The 18,969-nt window shown below is 41.1% G+C and overlaps 1 protein-coding gene across 1 annotated transcript in view; it reads left to right on the forward strand.

Moving 5' to 3' along the window:
• The window catches only part of PTBP3 (polypyrimidine tract binding protein 3), a 49,021-nt gene that overhangs the window by 22,947 nt on the left and 7,105 nt on the right, over positions 1-18,969 (forward strand). Inside the window, exons 3-14 of the mRNA XM_079959915.1 lie at positions 2,538-2,613; positions 4,988-5,157; positions 6,364-6,510; positions 8,062-8,226; positions 10,993-11,103; positions 12,032-12,206; positions 13,936-14,014; positions 14,591-14,750; positions 15,116-15,149; positions 16,540-16,632; positions 17,161-17,377; positions 18,749-18,826. Of these exons, the coding sequence (XP_079816041.1) occupies positions 2,538-2,613; positions 4,988-5,157; positions 6,364-6,510; positions 8,062-8,226; positions 10,993-11,103; positions 12,032-12,206; positions 13,936-14,014; positions 14,591-14,750; positions 15,116-15,149; positions 16,540-16,632; positions 17,161-17,377; positions 18,749-18,826 (1,505 nt within the window). The remainder of the gene's footprint in view (positions 1-2,537; positions 2,614-4,987; positions 5,158-6,363; positions 6,511-8,061; positions 8,227-10,992; positions 11,104-12,031; positions 12,207-13,935; positions 14,015-14,590; positions 14,751-15,115; positions 15,150-16,539; positions 16,633-17,160; positions 17,378-18,748; positions 18,827-18,969) is intronic.

The following is an 18,969-nucleotide window of genomic DNA, read 5'->3' on the forward strand; positions in this document are numbered from 1 at the left end:
ACTGCAACCCCCCATTGTTAAAAGATCTGTAGATCTAAGTGTAATACAGTTAAAATTACTTGACTGTTACTCAACTAGTATTTCAAGTCGATCCACATTTTTGCTTAGTCACAAATGGGGTTTGTTATGGCAAATGGTAAGCAAGATCATGACTGGAATTGCAAGATCCCATTGCATGAATAGAAGGAATTTCTGCATGCACATGGCAGTAGTGTTCACTGATTTCCCCTATGTCTGCAGCCCCTTAAAAGCTGGAAAATCCTTATCTTCTAGAGTTGGAATGTTTGTGGGGGAGTGTCCTTCAAGGAAAGGAGAAAAATTGAGCCCCCATCAGCAGAAGTATCTTCACACATAAATGTTCAGAATTTCATGTTTTGCAACAATATATGGTGTTTCAGCAAAGGACATATTTTTGCTTCCACATAATAGCCTGATTTGCACATCACGTTATGCCACATGATCCCTTGGTACAAACATATGAGCTGGGAGAAGTTACCACAGCTGTATTGCTTCTTCCTGACCATTTGTTGTTGTGCTCCAATGAACTAAGTCATAGTTTTGGTTGGTATGTCTTCTGAACTCTTGGCTTAGATCTCCAGGACCAACCATAAGCTATTAACAGGCAAACCTTGGTTCCTGCTCATGGTTAGTCTGGAGAAAGTTAAACCATGAGTTCAGGTGGATGACACACTAAGCCAGTGTTTCACAAATGGTGGGCCCCTGCCTCCTTTCAGGTGAGTCTCAGGGCCACAACCTGCCCAGTGCTTCCTCACTTGCCTAACACCCCACCCCCTTTGCTGTGCCATAGCCTTCTTGTTGGAACAATACCAGCTTCAACATCTCCCCACAAACTGGTGACTAGAAGACAACAGTTCAGTGTGGGAGGAAAGCGAGGTATTCCTCTTAAGGGGAAAGGGGCAGAGCAGGTGTCAAATATATTAGACAGATAAACGGTTAATGTGTATTAATAATAATTGGGAATAGAAAGGAACAAGCCAAGAGAAGACAAAAAATGTAAAAGCTGCAATGAGGAAGGAGGAAAGAAGTAGTTTAGAGAGCCAGTGTGGTGTAGTGGTTAAGAGCGGTAGACACGTAATCTGGGGAACCGGGTTCGCGTCTCCGCTCCTTCACATGCAGCTGCTGGGTGACCTTGGGCCAGTCACACTTCTTTGAAGTCTCTCAGCCCCACTCACCTCACAGAGTGTTTGTTGTGGGGGAGGAAGGGAAAGGAGAATGTGAGCCGCTTTGAGACTTCTGAAGGGGAGTGAAAGGCGGGATATCAAACCCAAACTTTTCTTCTTCTTCTTCTTATGGGGAAATAGAATACAAGTTAAGTGTGAAAGGGGAAGGGGAGAATAAATGACAGGAGATGTGTAAAAATATTTTAAGTGACATGTTTGGGAAATGCAAAAATAAAAGGTATTTTCCACCTCTGCATTGCCTTTTTGTGGCTGGTGGGCCTCAGTAATTTTCATACTTCTTAAGTGGGCCCTGGTGGGGGGGGGGAGAACCCCTGCTATGGATTAGCATGGCACAATGCAGCAACAAAACTGGGGAGGCCCAAAACAGTTGTAATGTCCTTTCTGGGAGCCCACATGCTTGCACATTTGTGCTAATCCACGGTTTGGCCTAGCAAACCAGGTCAATCAAGGTTTCATGTAGAACACAAGTTTGAGGGTTGTTTTATTTTCAGGCAGCGGGGCATATTTTAAGGTTCTCATATTTTATTATTATTGGGTGTTTATTTTATTTTTTAAAGCTATCTACCATTGTCAGCTTTTTAGAGCCAAGAGAAAGAAATTTAAGCATTATGAAACCATTGTTGAAGAGGAAAAAATACATTAGTTGTGAAAATGCAGCTGTGGTTCATAGCAAGCCACTCTTGCATTGAAATATCTCATTATACCTCATAATTATTTCATTTTTGGCATGCCAAGTGGATAGGGCTGTTTATGCTGCACAGCCTGTGGAGCTTCAAAAATCTCCCATGTGTTTGGTTCCAAATCCTGCCGTTTTTTAAAGAAACCATAGTTCCTGGTTCCCAAAATGGGAAGCTGTGGTTAACTGTGACTTTCTGTTTTTTCCTTTCTGTTGAACAAGTATATGAGACCTCAACAAGAATGTGTAGAGATATGAATGATAGTTTTGTGAGAAATGTGAGAAATAAAAAGGGAACCTTATATTAGATGTATATATGGGAATGCCAGCTTGAGTGAGAGTGTAAAACAGACTAGTTAAATAAGTGGAAGCCTGTGAGTGTTGAACCCATCTAAATGTTGGTCTAGTATTTGTTTTCGGATGGTTGGTAGGGTGGATTCTTTTCTTTGTGCAATATGTTGAAACATTTTCATTGTGCATAAAATGATAGGCTAAAATAGTGGTTTTCAATCCACAATAAAACTGTTTTTTTAAAGTAAAACTTTGTTTTTCCTTCAACAAAAATCTTCCTGTTATCAAAAGTTTCTGAAATACATGTGTTAAAATAAAACTTGAGGCGCAAGTATTTTTACATTTTACTTTTATGGTATTTTTTCCAGCGTGGATCTGATGAGCTTCTTCCACCTAGTTTCGCTTACGGGCCTTTTACCATGAGCAATTCTACTCCTGCTACAGGTATGATTGTATGATTAGAGAACACACCTTGCAGCAGGTTTGCAAATAGCCCCTCGCCTTGTTTCCTGTGTAAAGTTCAATTTTTATGAGCTGGTCACGTCTGAGGACTTATTTGCAAAGCTATTCTGCAGTGTGTTAACGTAAGTAGAGGCAGACCCCCAAGGATTGCTGCCACCACCCCAGTTTGATCAGTGTGACAACTTTCCATGGGACTTGTGCTTGTAGCAACAGTGGAGGGTCTATCACATGGCTTATTTAAGAAAGGACCCATGGGAAGTAGATGAACACGCCTCCAATGATCAAGATAGCTATTGAATTCCCATTGCCTTATATTGTAACTCACTCATAACACGTTCTTTAGTTTAATGCTGCCTAATCTAACCATGGTTAAAACTGGGAGTCTCCCCAGACTCACACGCTCCTCCCCTCTTGTGTGAGCATTCTCTCTTACTCCCTTTAAGAGATAACTATGGTTAATGTAACATCTGCATAAGAGTTTTCCCTGCGCATAATTGGCATGGAATAATTTGTAATCAGCTTCAAAATGAGAAGGAAGAGGAAGTTTGGGAAAGTTCTCAGACTCTGCTCTGTGGACCACCAGTGGTCTATAAGGTTTATTCAGGTGGTACACGGCTTGTCTGTAAAAATACAGATAAACCGTACAGCATCTAGCAGTGCATTCCTATTCCTAAAACAAGACACTCAGCAGTTTTCAAGTGGTCCATGGGGAAAAACATTTGGGAACCACTGGATTCCCCATGGAACAGCGAACAGTGTTCCAGTGAACAGCCTTATTTATGTAGATAGCCTTCCATTATCAGCTAAAGGTATGAAATGGTGAATTTATAGATGCTGTCAAATTATTTTAGCTAGTTAGGTCTAAAAGAGGCTATGAAAGATCTTGAATTACCTGTAAAGCAGGCATGAAAGTATCATTTATTGCTCTTACTTAAAAAAAGTGCACTAAGAACTGCTTTGATGGTTTTCTGCAATCAAGCGGTGTATAAATTTTATGAAATAAATAAAATAATAAACCATTTGCAGTTAATTTTTGAATTATCTCAACGGTCAGTCAAAGGTTTTCTTCAGTCAGCCCCTTGCCCTAGTAATTTCAAAAAAGTTTTCTCAAAACTTGAGAAAACAGTAATGAATTTGAGAACAACCTTTCCAGTTAAGCAAACCTCAACAGGCAGAGCTGTAAATAGCAAAGGAACGTTAACATAATACTTTGCAATTGGTCGTTTTTCTCAGTACTTGAATATTGTCATTCTGGTTTCCATATTGGGGAAAAGTGACGTAGCATATCTGGAGGAGTTGCAGAGAGAATCTGCAAAAACGGAAGAGTTGAAGCAGAGGAATGGAGAGTCTTCAGTCCTGACCTGCGTGCTTCCTTCAGGTGTACCCCTAAAATCCACCTCTGAAGAAGTGACTTGCATAGAGATCCGCTACTTCCAAAACAGCCTGATATATTCACCCCAGGCAGATCAAGCTTACGCTTATGAGCACATGTACAAACCGCCTTTACGCAATAGGCTTCTGCAATAATTTACTGGTGATTGGTTTACTGGCCCATTTCCCATGGCTGGTGAGCTGGCAGCAGCAATGGAGGCTTCCTCACTTCGTTCAGGATGTCTGTGTGAGCAGATAGTGGACTCACCCACTCTTTCCCTTCCTAACATAGTCAGTCCATGGCTACTGTGCATGTGCTAGTTCAGGAATCTAGGGTGGGGATCAGTGATCCTCCTCTTCCATTTTTGGCAAAGCTAAAATATATTTTATTGACACTTAAGATCCTCTGTGCAGTACTGTAAATTGGTTGTCTGCAGAATCAACCAAGATGCTATTAGTGCATAGATTAGCAAAAGGTCCATCGTCAAAACAGGCTGTAGCATTGTTGACTCTCATGCTCTGATTTTCTCACAATCTCCCCTGGAGCGCTGATCTCTCCTGCAATACCTTTCTTGATGCTTTTGTATGATGTTAGGGGGCTTTATTACTCTTATAAAGTTCCAAAGCAGCCAGTAGCTGGGTAATATGCTTATAAACCTCTCTGTGAAACATGCTCAGTAACAGGCCCAGCTGCTGAAGCCCTTTTGGTTGCTGTAGAATTAGTTACCATGATTTCCTAGAGTGTCTAGTGAGCCAAAAGAAAAATTCCCGAGTTCTGTGACTGGAATAAACCCGTACAGACTTTATCTAAAACAGAATTAGAACCTTCCTGTGATTAGAGATTAGTGAACAAACACAAATGTCATAAGGAAACAAAAAGCTTGTTATTGCTTAGTACAGGTGATTTGATGTTGTGACCCGCACTGCAAGCAAAATTTTTAGCAATGCTATACATTTTTATCTGAAGTGTTTCTTTATATCTTAGCTAATGGGAATGACAACAAAAAATTTAAAGGAGACAGATCTCCCTGCTCCCCTTCTCGAGTCCTTCATCTTCGTAAAATTCCAAATGACGTCACTGAAGCGGAAATAATTTCTCTAGGTCTACCTTTTGGCAAAGTAACCAATCTCTTGATGTTGAAGGACAAGAGCCAGGTATGTATATACTTTGCAGTAAATACCCAAAATACAAGAAAAAGTAGTTTATGTAGCGTATGCTCTTTGGCTAGTATTCAGTGGAATAGTTAAGAGTTGAGCAATTCAAATCTCCCAATTGTCTCACAATAGTTTTGCCTCTAAAATTAGCCAAGCATGTGCCTGAAACCAGGAAGTTACTCAGATTATCGCCTAGCCCACACCCAGCCCCCAAAAGGCTATTGACCATGATTCCTGGGCTACAAAGAAGTTCTCTGCAGTATCTCTCCAGCCCTTCAGGGAGCTGCCTGCCATTTGCAGTCCAAGAGCGCAGGTCAATAGCAGGTGTCCTCAATCTTCAGCTGCATGAACCACGAAAGTGTAATTTTGTATCGTAGCTTTGCTCTCAGACCATAGTTTTAAACAAAACACATGTCTCAAAATTTGGACCTGGCTTTAATATCAGAAGTGGAAGCTTTCAATCCCTTCTTCTCGGTGTACAAAAGAGGTAGAAGAAGGGAACGTGCAATTCTGAGGCGCGCTCTTGTAGAGGAATATTCTTATTATTATTAAATTTGTATACTGTACTGCCCTTCAACTGTAGATCTTAGGGCAGTTCACAGCATAAAAAATACAAGATAAAAGCACAAAATGCATAATAAAAGCAAGAACAAAACAAACCAATAACCCACCCCACCCCCTCCCACAAACACATTTGAAAGAACATAGGGTGCTATTCAGCCAAAGGCCTGGTTGCAGAAAAAGATGGTTTTTCATCACATCTGAAGCTGGTCACTGTATAGTTGTGAAGTTAAAAAAAAAAAAAAAAGCTTTTGGGGGAAATCACTAGATATATAGAAAACTTGTGTTATTTAAACAAAAATATTTTTATTTGTTTCTTGCAATGTCTTTAGCAGTTATAATGGTATTGGGTGTTTGGAGAATGCACTCTTAAAAAACTTATATTGGGTCACACATTGATAAATGCCTGTCTATCTCCAATTTGTGAAATAAGGCACCTTTACGTAATAAAAATAAGGAACTACTTGAAGTAAAAATAAATAAAAAATGCAATGTTTTCTTTTGTAAATAGATGTGTTTTTAAAGTACATAGCAAATATAAAAGCAGCAGTCTGTGCACCGTTTTTTGTTCGTTTGTTTGATTGTTTGTTTTCAAGCAAAAGTGGTTTTACAATCATAACGTTCCTCTGTTTGTGTTAATTGCAGGCTTTCCTAGAAATGGCTTCAGAAGAAGCTGCCGTTACTATGGTGAACTACTACACTCCTGTTACTCCTCACCTCCGCAGCCAGCCTGTTTATATTCAGTATTCCAATCACCGAGAACTTAAGACTGACAATCTACCCCATCAGGCTGTGAGTATGGTACTTTTTTGGGGGGCGGGGTGGAATCCATAATATTCATTAGAACTATTAGTACGTAAATGATTTTCAAACCACTTAAATATCCTGTTTTTATAAGCCTTCAGTTTACTTTCCTGAAAGCAGGCCAGTGCTTTGATTTGGAGCAAAGGAAGTTGAACTTCAGCTACTTTTAGTTAGCTGTTTAAAAACTTTCGTGTTTTGTTACTAGGCTGGACAGTACAGCTAATAGATAAAGTCTGATGGTGTGCTGACTACATATGTGAAGGTCAGAGGGTTGCGGGAACTGTGGTAGGAGAGGTTTTCTCCACCCCATGAGGACTTCTCAACTTTTCCATTGGAAAAATCCGGAAGGGGGTGTGTACATTGGGATGGGGAAACACCTGGAAATGAAACATCTTTTGAAGGAGTGAAATGTTGCAAAGGCAAGGTTTTGCTCACTCATAATATTTATTCCGTTTATTAAATCGTTCCCAGTGACGCACTCTGAAGCAATTTACAATATACTATAAAAACAGTAAAAACAATTGCATATATAAGAACAATTACGTTGTAAAGATTTTTACACAAGACAGTCAACAGCAGGGGTGGGGAAGCTTTTCTGCTCCCCCCCCCCTCTGATTTTCTCTTGACTGCACCTGGTTTTTTGGCACTTCGAGTGCTGTGCCAAGGACTTTTGACAGGTGCCAGACACCTGACACACTAAATTCCTGAAAACGAGCTGGCTTTGCAAGCCCTACGCTTGGTGTTTCAGAAGCATTAAATACAGAATGGGAAAATTGTAACCTTCACTAGTATGTTCTGTACATCAGGGGTAGGCAACCTAAGGCCCATGGGCCACAAGCAGCCCATGGTGGTTGTTTAACCGGCCCACGAGCTGCGCCTGAACTGAGCCGCCCACTCAGCGAGTCCCCGCGCACTGTGCTAAACCGGTGTGGTGCGGGGACTCGCTTCCATGGCACTGAAAATTGCGCAGGCGCCAAAAACCACATCTGTGCAGGCGCCATAAATTGCGGGTGGGTGCGCTCATGTGCGCACGCATTCCGGTCCATGGAGGGCTCTCCGCTGGAGTGAACAGGCCCAGGCATGGTAAACCTTGCCGACCCCTGCCGTAGATGAACAATTTGCCCACTGGGTGCAGTGGAGAGAAAGTGTAAGGTTATGCTTTGGGGGCACATAGATCCTTATACCTTGTAACTCTTTAAATAACATGTGTGCAAGCTAACAATGGCATGTACAATGCACAAAATGTTATGTACTGAAGTTCTCACCCTGGGCCAGCAAGGGGATACTGTAGATAGTTCAGGTCCACATATGCAAATAAGGGATCGAAAGTGACGTTCAGTGATTGGATAGTTACAGAAAGTTGTTACAGTTACGTTGTACTGGAGCTCTATATAAGCCGGTTGGCTGAACCCTTCAGTTTAGTTCTGTTCTGGCCTCTGAATAAACAAGAGCTGCTTGAAGAATCGCTGTGTCGTCTGATATGTTAACTCACAACTTAACACAAAACATTTCCATCCTTTCTTTCCACCCCCTCCTTAGAGAGCGCAAGCTGCGTTGCAAGCAGTGAATGCGGTGCAGTCCGGAGGCTTGGCCCTTGCAGGTGCTCTTGCGACTGAAGGCGGACTACCTCCTGGTCAGAGTTCTGTTCTTCGAATTATAGTTGAGAATCTCTTCTACCCTGTAACTCTAGAAGTGCTGTATCAGGTAAAAGACTTTAACATAAAAAAAACCAATTACCGTATTTTTCCGTGTATAAGACCCTGTTTTGGGGGACTCAAATTTAAGAAATTTGCACTGTGCACTATCCATGTATAAGACGACTCCCTCTTTTTGGCATAATTTTAAAAGAAAAAAACCTAGTCTTATACACGGAAAAGTCATTCCTTTTTTTTTTACATTGTTGTATTTGGTAATGAAAAACAAAATGTCAGATGCTTATTCCTTCACTACTTCCTCTCCAGGGCTGATCTTTCATAGTGTTGGGCTGGTCATCTATTTTCTGACAAGGGGAGGGCATCTGGTGATGATTATTTGCCAAAGAGAGTATATGCCTATAGCGACTGGAGCGAACAGCACCGGTTATCTGGTCACTTGCATGCATTCAGAGCATAGCTGTCAACTTTTCCCTTTTCTTGCGAGGAATCCTATTCAGAATTAAGGGAATTTCCCTTTAAAAAGGGGGAAAGTTTGCAGCTACGATTCAGAGTGCAGCCTGTTTCTCTCCCTCCAAAATAGTGACAGATGCATATGGGTACAGATCGTTCCCCTCAATTGCTCTGGAGAAACCTGTTTCTTCATGTCAGTTGCTTTTGCTAGACTGTGACGATAAGTTTGGCCAAAAGGGAAGATCTGAACCTGGAATTATATATTTAACTCAAGATTAATAGGGACGCGGTTGGCACTGTGGTCTAAACCACTGAGACTAGGGCTTGCTGATTGGAAGGTCAGCAATTTGAATCCCTGTGACGGGGTGAGCTCCCATTGCTCGGTCCCAGCTCCTGCCAACCTAGCAGTTCAAAAGCACGTCAAAGTGCAAGTAGGTAAATAGGTGGTTGCTGAACAACTCCAGGCAGCCTGGAGGATGCGGACCATTTGGATCCCTTCCAATTGGGATTCAGGCCTCATCATGGGACTGAAACTGCCTTGGTCGCGCTGGTTGATGATCTCTGGCGGGCTAGGGACAAAGGTGAGAGTTGTTTCCTAGTTCTGCTGGATCTCTCAGCGGCCTTTGATACAATCAACCATAACATCCTTCTGGACCGTCTAGAGGGGCTGGGAGCTGGGGGCACTGTTATACAGTGGTTTCGCTCCTTCCTCCTGGGCCGTGTTCAGAAAGTGGTGGTGGGGGATGAGTGTTCAGACCCCTGGGCCCTCACTTGTGGGGTGCCTCAGGGTTCCATCCTCTGCCCCATGCTTTTTAACATCTATATGAAGCCGCTGGGAGAGACTAGGTGTCCATCAATATGCAGATGATACCCAGCTCTACCTCTGTTTCAAATCAGAACCAGTGAAGGTCCTGTGTGAGTGCCTGAAGGCGGTTGGAGGATGGATGGCAGCTAATGGATTGAAGTTGAATCCTGACAAGACAGAAGTACTGTTTTTGGGGGACAGGGGGCGGGCTGGTGTGGAGGACTCCCTGGTCCTGAATAGGGTAACTGTGCCCCTGAATGATCAGGTGCGCAGCCTGGGAGTCATTTTGGACTCACAGCTGTCCATGGAGGCACAGGTCAATTCTGTATCCAGGGCAGCTGTCTACCAACTCCACCTGGTACGCAGGCTGAGACCCTACCTGCCCGTGGACTGTCTTGCCAGAGTGGTGCATGCTCTAGTTATCTCCCGCTTGGACTACTGCAATGCGCTCTACGTGGGGCTACCTTTGAAGGTGACTCGGAAACTACAACTAATCCAGAATGCGGCAGCTAGACTGGTGACTGGGGGCAGCCGCCAAGACCACATAACACAGGTCTTGAAAGACCTACATTGGCTCCCAGTACGTTTCTGAGCACAATTCAAAGTGCTGGTGTTGACCTTTAAAGCCCTAAACAGCCTCGGCCCAGTATACCTGAAGGAGCGTCTCCACCCCCATCGTTCTGCCCGGATGCTGAGGTCCAGCGCCGAGGGCCTTCTGGCGGTTCCCTCATTGCGAGAAGCAAAGCTGCAGGGAACCAGGCAGAGGGCCTTCTCGGTAGTGGCACCCGCCCTGTGGAACGCCCTCCCATCAGATGTCAAAGCGATAAATAACTACCTGACATTCAGAAGACATCTTAAGGCAGCCCTGTTCAGGGAAGTTTTTAATGTGTGATATTTTAGTGTATTTTTGGTTTCTATGGAAGCCGCCCAGAGTGGCTGGGGAAGCCCAGCCAGATGGGCGGGGTACAAATAATAAATTATTATTATTACCGCTCTGGCAGGAAGGTAAACGGCGTTTCTGTGCGCTGCTCTGGTTCGCCAGACGCGGCTTAGTCATGCTGGCCACATTACCCGGAAGCTGTACGCCGGCTTCCTTGGCCAGTAAAGCAAGATGAGCGCCACAACCCCAGAGTCATTCGCTACTGGACTTAACTGTCAGAGGTCATTTACCTTTATCTTTTTTAATAGGGGTTACTTATGTATTCATTTAAATATTCTTAACAATTCTGTTGTGCTCTAGCTGTATGTATGTAAGCAATCATTCCCTATAGAACAATTAAATGATTGAGTGGAGTTTGCTTCACTCTGCAGCAAGAGTAGTAATATAGCCAAACAATTTCATTTAGTATAAGGCACAGCTATCTAGCTATTTCACTAGATTTCACTTAATGATTTTGTTATATTTACATGTGGTTCTTATGACAGAAAAACATCTCTGTCCACGTGGTTAATAAGTAACATTGATTATTTTGCTGGGGGTCGGGTACACATGAAGTTTGCTTCTCAAAACTTTTCTGGAAAGTATTGAGGTGTGAATTGGCTACCTGCATTTTTATTCAGATCTTCTCCAAGTTTGGGACAGTCTTGAAGATTATCACTTTCACAAAAAACAACCAGTTCCAGGCCTTGCTTCAATATGCTGATCCAATGAATGCACATTATGCCAAAATGGTAAGGGCAAAACTATACACCTGATAAATTTTGGATATTGACCATGTTAACAATTTGCTGCGTTTGACTTTGAGTTTAACATGCATCTTAATTTTCCAGTGTTTTGTGTCACTAGTATCCCATTTGGAGTTGCTAAAGGAGGTCCATAACCGATATACATTTGTGGCACATACCGGTGCAGTGATTGTCTACACAAACCTGTCATAGCAGGCTTTGTTTCTAGATATTTAGTCAAGATTTTTAAAGTCAGATTTAAAACTACTTTATTTAATGGTGGATACTGAGTCTTTTATATGTTTTATGTGTTCAGTATGTCTGGATTACTAATGTTTTATGGATGGTGAGTGTTCGTTGTTTTTTTTAAAAAATGATTTTACTGTGTAAACTATGCCAGTGAAGGCTGAATGAATGAATATTACCTTGTCCACCTAAAAGATGTTGCATAAAGGGCCCAGATAGTTAATGTTGGGGTTGGATGGGCATAGTTGTAAAAATCTCTTCTTTGCATGTTAAGAAATTACAGAGCAGTCGTCCTTTGCAACTGTCATAAAGTATGACTGACAACCGTAACTTACAGGTACTCTAATTGGAAAAGCATTAATGATACACCATAAGCTTGACCAATGCAGATAATAAAACAAAATGCTTATGGCATTTGGATGTGTGTGCTGCTTACCTTGATGGCATGTGGTGGTAATATTGTAAGGAACTGTATGAATGATGCCGTTCTTTAAGACTGTAGTGAATATTAGAGAATGGACTTGGAAAAACATGGAGGAATGGCACAAGAAATGTTCACTAGCTGCTTGCCCCTTCTGCTCTACGCAAAGCATGTTCAAGATTGCTAAAAGGATTATCTTGCATATATCAGTATTGTAAAAGATTAGGACTTCATAAACTCAAGTCAGCTCTTCTATCATCTTTACAGGCTCTAGACGGTCAGAATATCTACAATGCTTGCTGCACTCTTCGTATTGATTTCTCCAAGCTAACAAGCCTTAATGTAAAATACAACAATGATAAAAGCAGAGACTTTACTCGTTTAGACCTTCCTTCAGGTGATGGACAGCCTTCCCTTGATCCCACTATGGCTGCTGCCTTTGGTAAGAACGCTTCATTTCTCTCTGTGTGTTTATTTTATGTACCAATTTTCTAGACTGTCCTTCATTAAACAAAGGAACTTAGAGCGGTTACCAGCATCATATAGTACAGCAGACAATGTATAGCAATAAAATATAATCCTTAAAAATAATAGCTAATAATATAAGCAGTTCCAGGGGGGCGGGCGGACAATATCATTGGCAACATCAACAGATTTAATCCAAGATTTCCAATATTTATAGACAGCTTTTCACCACAAATTGAAAGGCAGCCCACCAGTATTTGCATACTAGAATTCTTGCTAATCTAGGTAAAAATGGTGGGTATTGTATTTCTGTGTTTGGTATCAGTATTCATGCAGGTTGTGTCTGACTGAATAAGTGCTTTGTTGCTGGTTGCATGTATAATGAATTACAATGGAAATTGGAATTGTGAATAAATGATTAATACCTATATTGCCAATAGTAGGAATGGTACCAATCCATGTATTATAGGTGTTTAATATATGGTGTTTTTGCTGTATTTGTGTAACTGCCATATTGTCACTAAAGATAAGGGGTGAAGGAAGCTGCTGAGTCTGTTTAGATTGGAAGGACAATTTACAGCTGTTTATGTAGCAATTTGCATCTAATTAGGTTAAGTATCACAGTTCAAGTGTGTGAGTATACTTCAGGAAACGTAGCTTGAGTTTCTCTGATCAGGACTATCTGCATATTATAAATCCCAAATATTTATCGTCTAGCTTTTTTATATTATGCCTCAATTTAGAGCAATAGTTCGACCTAAACATTCAAAGTTATTTTGCTGTTGGATTTTGCCCTAAGTAGTAAGAGCTGGGGAAACTATTATGATTTGGCTGAAAATATATAATAGTCAGATTTTTCTTTCCTTCCCTCATCACAATTTCAAATCTGCCACAGAAAAGGAACAGCATGATTTGGACTGCTGTATGACAAAAAGGAACACTACCACCTGTTAAGCTTATTTTTAGTGCATTGTTGATTTTAATTATATTTTGTTCCTAACTGTTTTTACGGATAATTTCATTGTTCTTTTTGTAAACAGCTTTGGGGTTTTGTTTTGTTTCTTACAGTCAACAGTATATAAATATGCAATAAATAAAGTCATGTAACTTAAAAAAATAATAAGACAAAGGGCTGGTGTACAAAGCTGATTCTTGCGCTAGATTTTGGATCTTTGTGGCGCGACCTTATACACATCTACTCAGAAGTAAACCCTCGACAACAACTTTATACTGTGTAAGCCACTCTAGTGATCTTCAGATGAAAGGTGGTATATAAATTAAATGAATAATAAAATACACTTATAGCTAAGTGAATATAGGATTGCGAGCCAAGTTGTGCAAATTGCACAGCTGCTATTGATCCCATGATTGCTGTATCGTCTTGAAGTAGGAGCAACCAGCACAGACACATGTAGGCTCTAAAGCAGGCACCCCCAAACTCGGCCCTCCAGATGTTTTGGGACTACAACTCCCATCATCCCTAGCTAACAGGACCAGTAAAGGATGAAGGGAATTGTAGTCCCAAAACAGCTGGAGGGCCGAGTTTGGGGATGCCTGCTCTAAAGTGACTAAAAGCACTGAATGTGTGTATCCAACTCCTGAAATAAGTGCCAGGTTAATTTAGCAAGCTTTAGAGGAATTGAAATTGCTTTCTGTTTTCTCTAGCAGTTAATCTCTTGCACTCTCATTTAATTTCTCTTTTTTAGGCACTCCAGGTATCATCTCCTCACCATATGCGGGGGCTGCTGGTTTTGCTCCTGCCATTGGGTTTCCTCAGGCAGGCAAGTCCTTTTCTGTATGCGTAAACCCTGTCTGTTATTGGTCTGTCTGTTTGTTTTTGTTTAAACAAATTAATTAAAATGGGCACTGGAGTAGACGAAGGACCTAGCACGCCTTTGTGTATGTAGGCCATGATACTGTCAGAAAGCAGTGTCTTTTATACTTTTCTGCACTTAATTTTAGTTGGAGAGCTTGGGGCATTGGGGAATTCATCTATCTTTGGACAGGAAAATGTTTTTGCCATGTTAAAGTGAATCATTGTAGTGGGGCTGTTCTTTTTGTACCTGTATTTAACAACTAGCTGGAAGTATGAGAACTCAAACCCCCAATGTATTGAAATAAATCTTAACTCATCAAGAAATGGAAAATCCGTAAGAACGGGATGGTACAGTTTCGGTTTGTCTTATCAAGATAGGCTGCAAAGATTTATTTGTGGTATTTTAACCAGGTGAGGAGGAATAAATGGCAGGCCTTTGCTTATTTATGAAGCATTTATTATAGAATGTTTCGCTCTGAGCTTGTGCTTTAAAATGAGAGATAAAAATTGAACTGCCATGTGCATCTTCTGAAATATTTCTATAGATCTATTTTGACTTTTCCAGGTCTTTCCGTCTCAGCTGTTCCCAGTGCACTTGGTCCTCTTGCAATCACCACCTCTGCTATGACTGGGCGAATGGCTATTCCAGGAATGACTGGAATGCCCGGAAATTTCGTTTTGCTTGTTAGCAATCTCAATCCTGATGTAAGCCTCATATATAGTACTAAAGTTTATAGCATAAACATAGTTTGCAGTTAAGTTTATGACACTTAACCCAAAATTTAAACTAAAGATTGGATAATAACCAGTATTATCAATGAAAAATATAACTGAAATAACTTTTCATGATGTGTATATAGATATATATTTGGAACATTCTGGGGCAGGGGATGTTTGAAGTAATTTTACTTTAGAAGAGCACTTTGGTTTACCTAATATTGTATTTCACTATCTATTCATGCACTTGCTACCTGTTAAGGTTCTCTGGCAATCCTAAAATAATTGACGCACCTTTTCTTTTTAATACGTTATGCTTGGTTAAAAAATATTGCCTTGTGATTTTTTCGCAGGCAATCACACCAGATGGACTCTTTATTCTGTTTGGTAAGTTGGTTTGTGTACAACACCAGATTAAAATAAGAAAGATATTAGCTGAGGGACTGGTTTTTCAAATTGTGTTGGTTTTACATTCTGCAGAGTTGTCTACATGTGGCGATTATTTAACTGTTAGGCAGTAGTTATATCTTAGAACAGGAGTGAGGAAGCTTTTGGAGCCTGAGGGCTGCATTTCAATCTCATCAACCTTCTGAGGACCATGTGCCAGTGATAGACTGGGCAGAATTGGGCAGGGCAACAAATATGAATTTTACCTTTGTGAATGAGGCCACTTTCTGCACACTGATACATGCCTTTGTATTATCTATCCAGACAAGAAAGAGGCATTATCAGAGGACATAGTCATGCAAAAGAATTTGGGGGTGAGAAGTATGGGTGGTGATGAATGTGGTCTGAGGAAATGGGGCATATATTGGGGACAGTTACAAGGGCCAGACGCGGGTGGCGCTGTGGGTTAAACCACAGAGCCTAGGACTTGCCGATCAGAAGGTTGGCGGTTCAAATCCCCACGACGGGGTGATCTCCTGTTGCTCGGTCCCTGCTCCTGCCAACCTAGCAGTTCGAAAGCACGTCAAAGTGCAAGTAGATAAATAGGGACCACTCCGGCGGGAAGGTAAACGGCGTTTCCGTGCACTGCTCTGGTTCGCCAGAAGCGGCTTAGTCATGCTGACCACATGACCCGGAAGCTGTACACAGGCTCCCTCGGCCAATAAAGCGAGGTGAGCACCGCAACCCCCGAGTTGGCCATGACTGGACCTAATGGTCAGGGGTCCCTTTATCTTTACATTTACAAGGGCTGGGTTGTATTTTTGCTCCTAGACTGAGGTTCCCATTGCTGTTTTAGAATAATCTGTCTCCCCAGTAACTAGTAAATGGATATGTGTCTAGATTCTTTGCTAGTTCTTGCTGCATTCTCAACTGTATTCATTGCAAACACTGATAATCAGATGCACATTATGTGCTTCTTAAACATATATGTACTGGGCCAGGTAAATGATTACTTCAGGATGGAATAATTGAGCTTAGGATAAAACAAACTCTGGATCTATGCATTCATGTGGAAGATGTATGTATTTAGTACACTCATCATATTTGTGCAATGTCTGGCTCTATTTCTAACAAGCTTCACCAGCTTCCTGGTTGTTGTTTTAAATGTTCTCTTTGAAATGATCCTTAGCATGACGTGGACGTGATACTCCAGTGTTGCATATAAAGGGTTGCATTCAATTAAGTTTTACTAGGAATAGAGATATTGAAATTAATAGAACTAAGTCTTGGTCATTCGTTCCATTGGATCTACTTGGTTAAATAGTAGCCAATAACTTGAATGAGATTGGTGCATAAGGTGTGTTGAAAAATACTTGTTTTGCTTTTGCAGGTGTTTATGGTGATGTCCACCGTGTAAAAATCATGTTTAATAAGAAGGAAAATGCCTTAGTTCAGATGGCAGATGCAACCCAAGCCCAACTAGGTAATAACAGTGTCATGTTACAGTTTACACAGGTCCAATTGAAGAGCGCCTACTGCTTTTGGAGTCTTCATTAATGGGAGGGGGAGGGGATTTTTGCTGGTTCCTCTGTGTCACCTTCTCTGTATTCTGGGGATTCCCCCAAACTAGTTGAGCAGGTTTTCAGGGGAAAATGAGTCTCTCCACCACCTTCCGTTAAGGGGGTCTGCTGTGAATCAAAAGCCCTTTTGAAAGCGGAAGGGACCAAATGGATTTGATCCATTATTTTAAGTGTCCACGATTAATTTGAAAGAGGTATTCAGTCATAGTAGGAAATACGCTTGACGGAAAATAAAAGATGTGCTGGAGTAGCAAGATTCTGTGCTTTCAGCAGCTCTCTGCAAATCAGAACTCCTGAAATGTGCAACTGTGACTGAATATAAAGCTGAGTTGAAGTGTGTCTACTCCTCACTTATTTGATAACTGGGGCAAGCATTTTGTAAGCACAGATTCAGTGGAGTAGCTTTCCATCTGTTCTCTTTCTTTTTCTAGCCATGAATCACTTAAATGGACAAAAACTATATGGGAAGGTGCTGCGTGTCACACTCTCAAAGCACCAGACAGTACAGCTTCCTCGTGAGGGACAAGAGGATCAGGGTTTGACTAAGGACTATAGTAATAGCCCTTTGCATCGCTTCAAGAAACCCGGCTCAAAGAACTTCCAAAATATATTTCCACCATCTGCCACTCTGCACCTATCCAACATTCCGTAAGTATCTAAATGTGAACAGAACTAGCCCAAGTGACTTTTTCTCCTCTGCAATCATATAACAATAATTAATTTAAGTGGAGAACAATTTGCTGCCCTTCCATGACACCTGAAATCCCTTGCCCAATGGCAGGGCTGGCCCTGGACATGAACAACTGGATTTGAGAGGCGAGAAAGAGCATGGCACATCTCAATTGCAGGACAGCTCCTCTAAACCACTTGTGTTCTGTAACAGTCTGCTGCATGACTTACAGGTTTTGTTTACATGACAAATAAAACAAGCCAGCTTGTAGGCCATGGCCTATATACAGAGAAGCCATTTGCTCATGGGCTCGAAATAAATTCTTTTGTTCCAGCAGCAGCAGCTTGCATCAGCAGATGCTGAAGAGTTGCTTCAGAATGTCTGCATCCTGGGTGGAGTTTCTTGTGCAATAATTCCATGGATTTTTAAGAGCATCTCAAACATTTATGTACAGTCATCAAGAACAGCAGAATTCTGAAGTAGTCTAAAACATGTTGTATTGTGTTTTTAATATTTGGTTGGGAGCCGCCCAGAGTGGCTGGGGGAACCCAGCCAGCTGGGCAGGGTATAAATAATAAATTATTATTATTATTATTATTATTATTATTATTATTATTATTATTATTACATAATTCTCTATATAGCATTGGTTTTCAATCTCTGATCTAAACTGGTGCTGGATTATGTCTGATCAATTGCTCAAGGGAATTTTAGATTCCTAATACTGGGTGATACCCTACATTAGTCATAGTCATAGTTAGTTCCATTGTAAACAATGGAATTAAGTTATGTCTGTCTATTTATTTCAGTGACTCTGCTCTGAGTATTATTTAGTTACGAATCACCCTGGAGTGGGTGGGATATTAATGGCATAAGCAAGGTTAAAGAAAATATTCAACATTGAAAAAAGTAAAAACAGCAAGCCCACATTCTTCCACAATAGTACATAATAAAAAGACAGCCCTACAACCTGTCAGAGCTAAGAAGGTTACATCATTCAGAGGCATTGAAGTTAAACAAAATATTACAAATTCTGCCAGATAAATTTGCACGTAAGAGGGGATAAGAGCCCAGAAAGGTTGGTTGCTTACCCTTTATTTGTGATGCCACTAGAATATAAGAAACCCAGATTGTCTGTGAATTGGGAAAAAGCCAAAAGGGGGGTGTTGTTGAGCTCTGTTTCTGGACAGGTAGCCATGGTAGTAAGTTACAGCAACACACTAAAAAGCAACACACCTTAAAAGCTAACCAGTTTATTTTGACATAAATAAAAAAATGTGGTGGTTTTTGTTGTTGTTGTCATCGAGACCTGGATATTTAGCTAACACGAGGGATTTAATCTATTACAGACCTTCTGTCACAGTAGATGACCTGAAGAATCTTTTTGCTGGTACTGGATGTATTGTGAAAGCCTTCAAATTCTTCCCGTAAGTATCCACTGTAAATTAAGTTTTTTAAAGCAAGGAATTCATCCATTGCATTCATACAGATGGAAAATACAGATGGAACATGACATTCAATACTGGGACTTAATCCGGGGTGGGGTGAGGATGTAATTATATGAACTTGC

This window comes from Podarcis cretensis, assembly GCF_951804945.1.
Source record: "Podarcis cretensis genome assembly, chromosome: 17".
Lineage (NCBI taxonomy): Eukaryota > Metazoa > Chordata > Lepidosauria > Squamata > Lacertidae > Podarcis > Podarcis cretensis.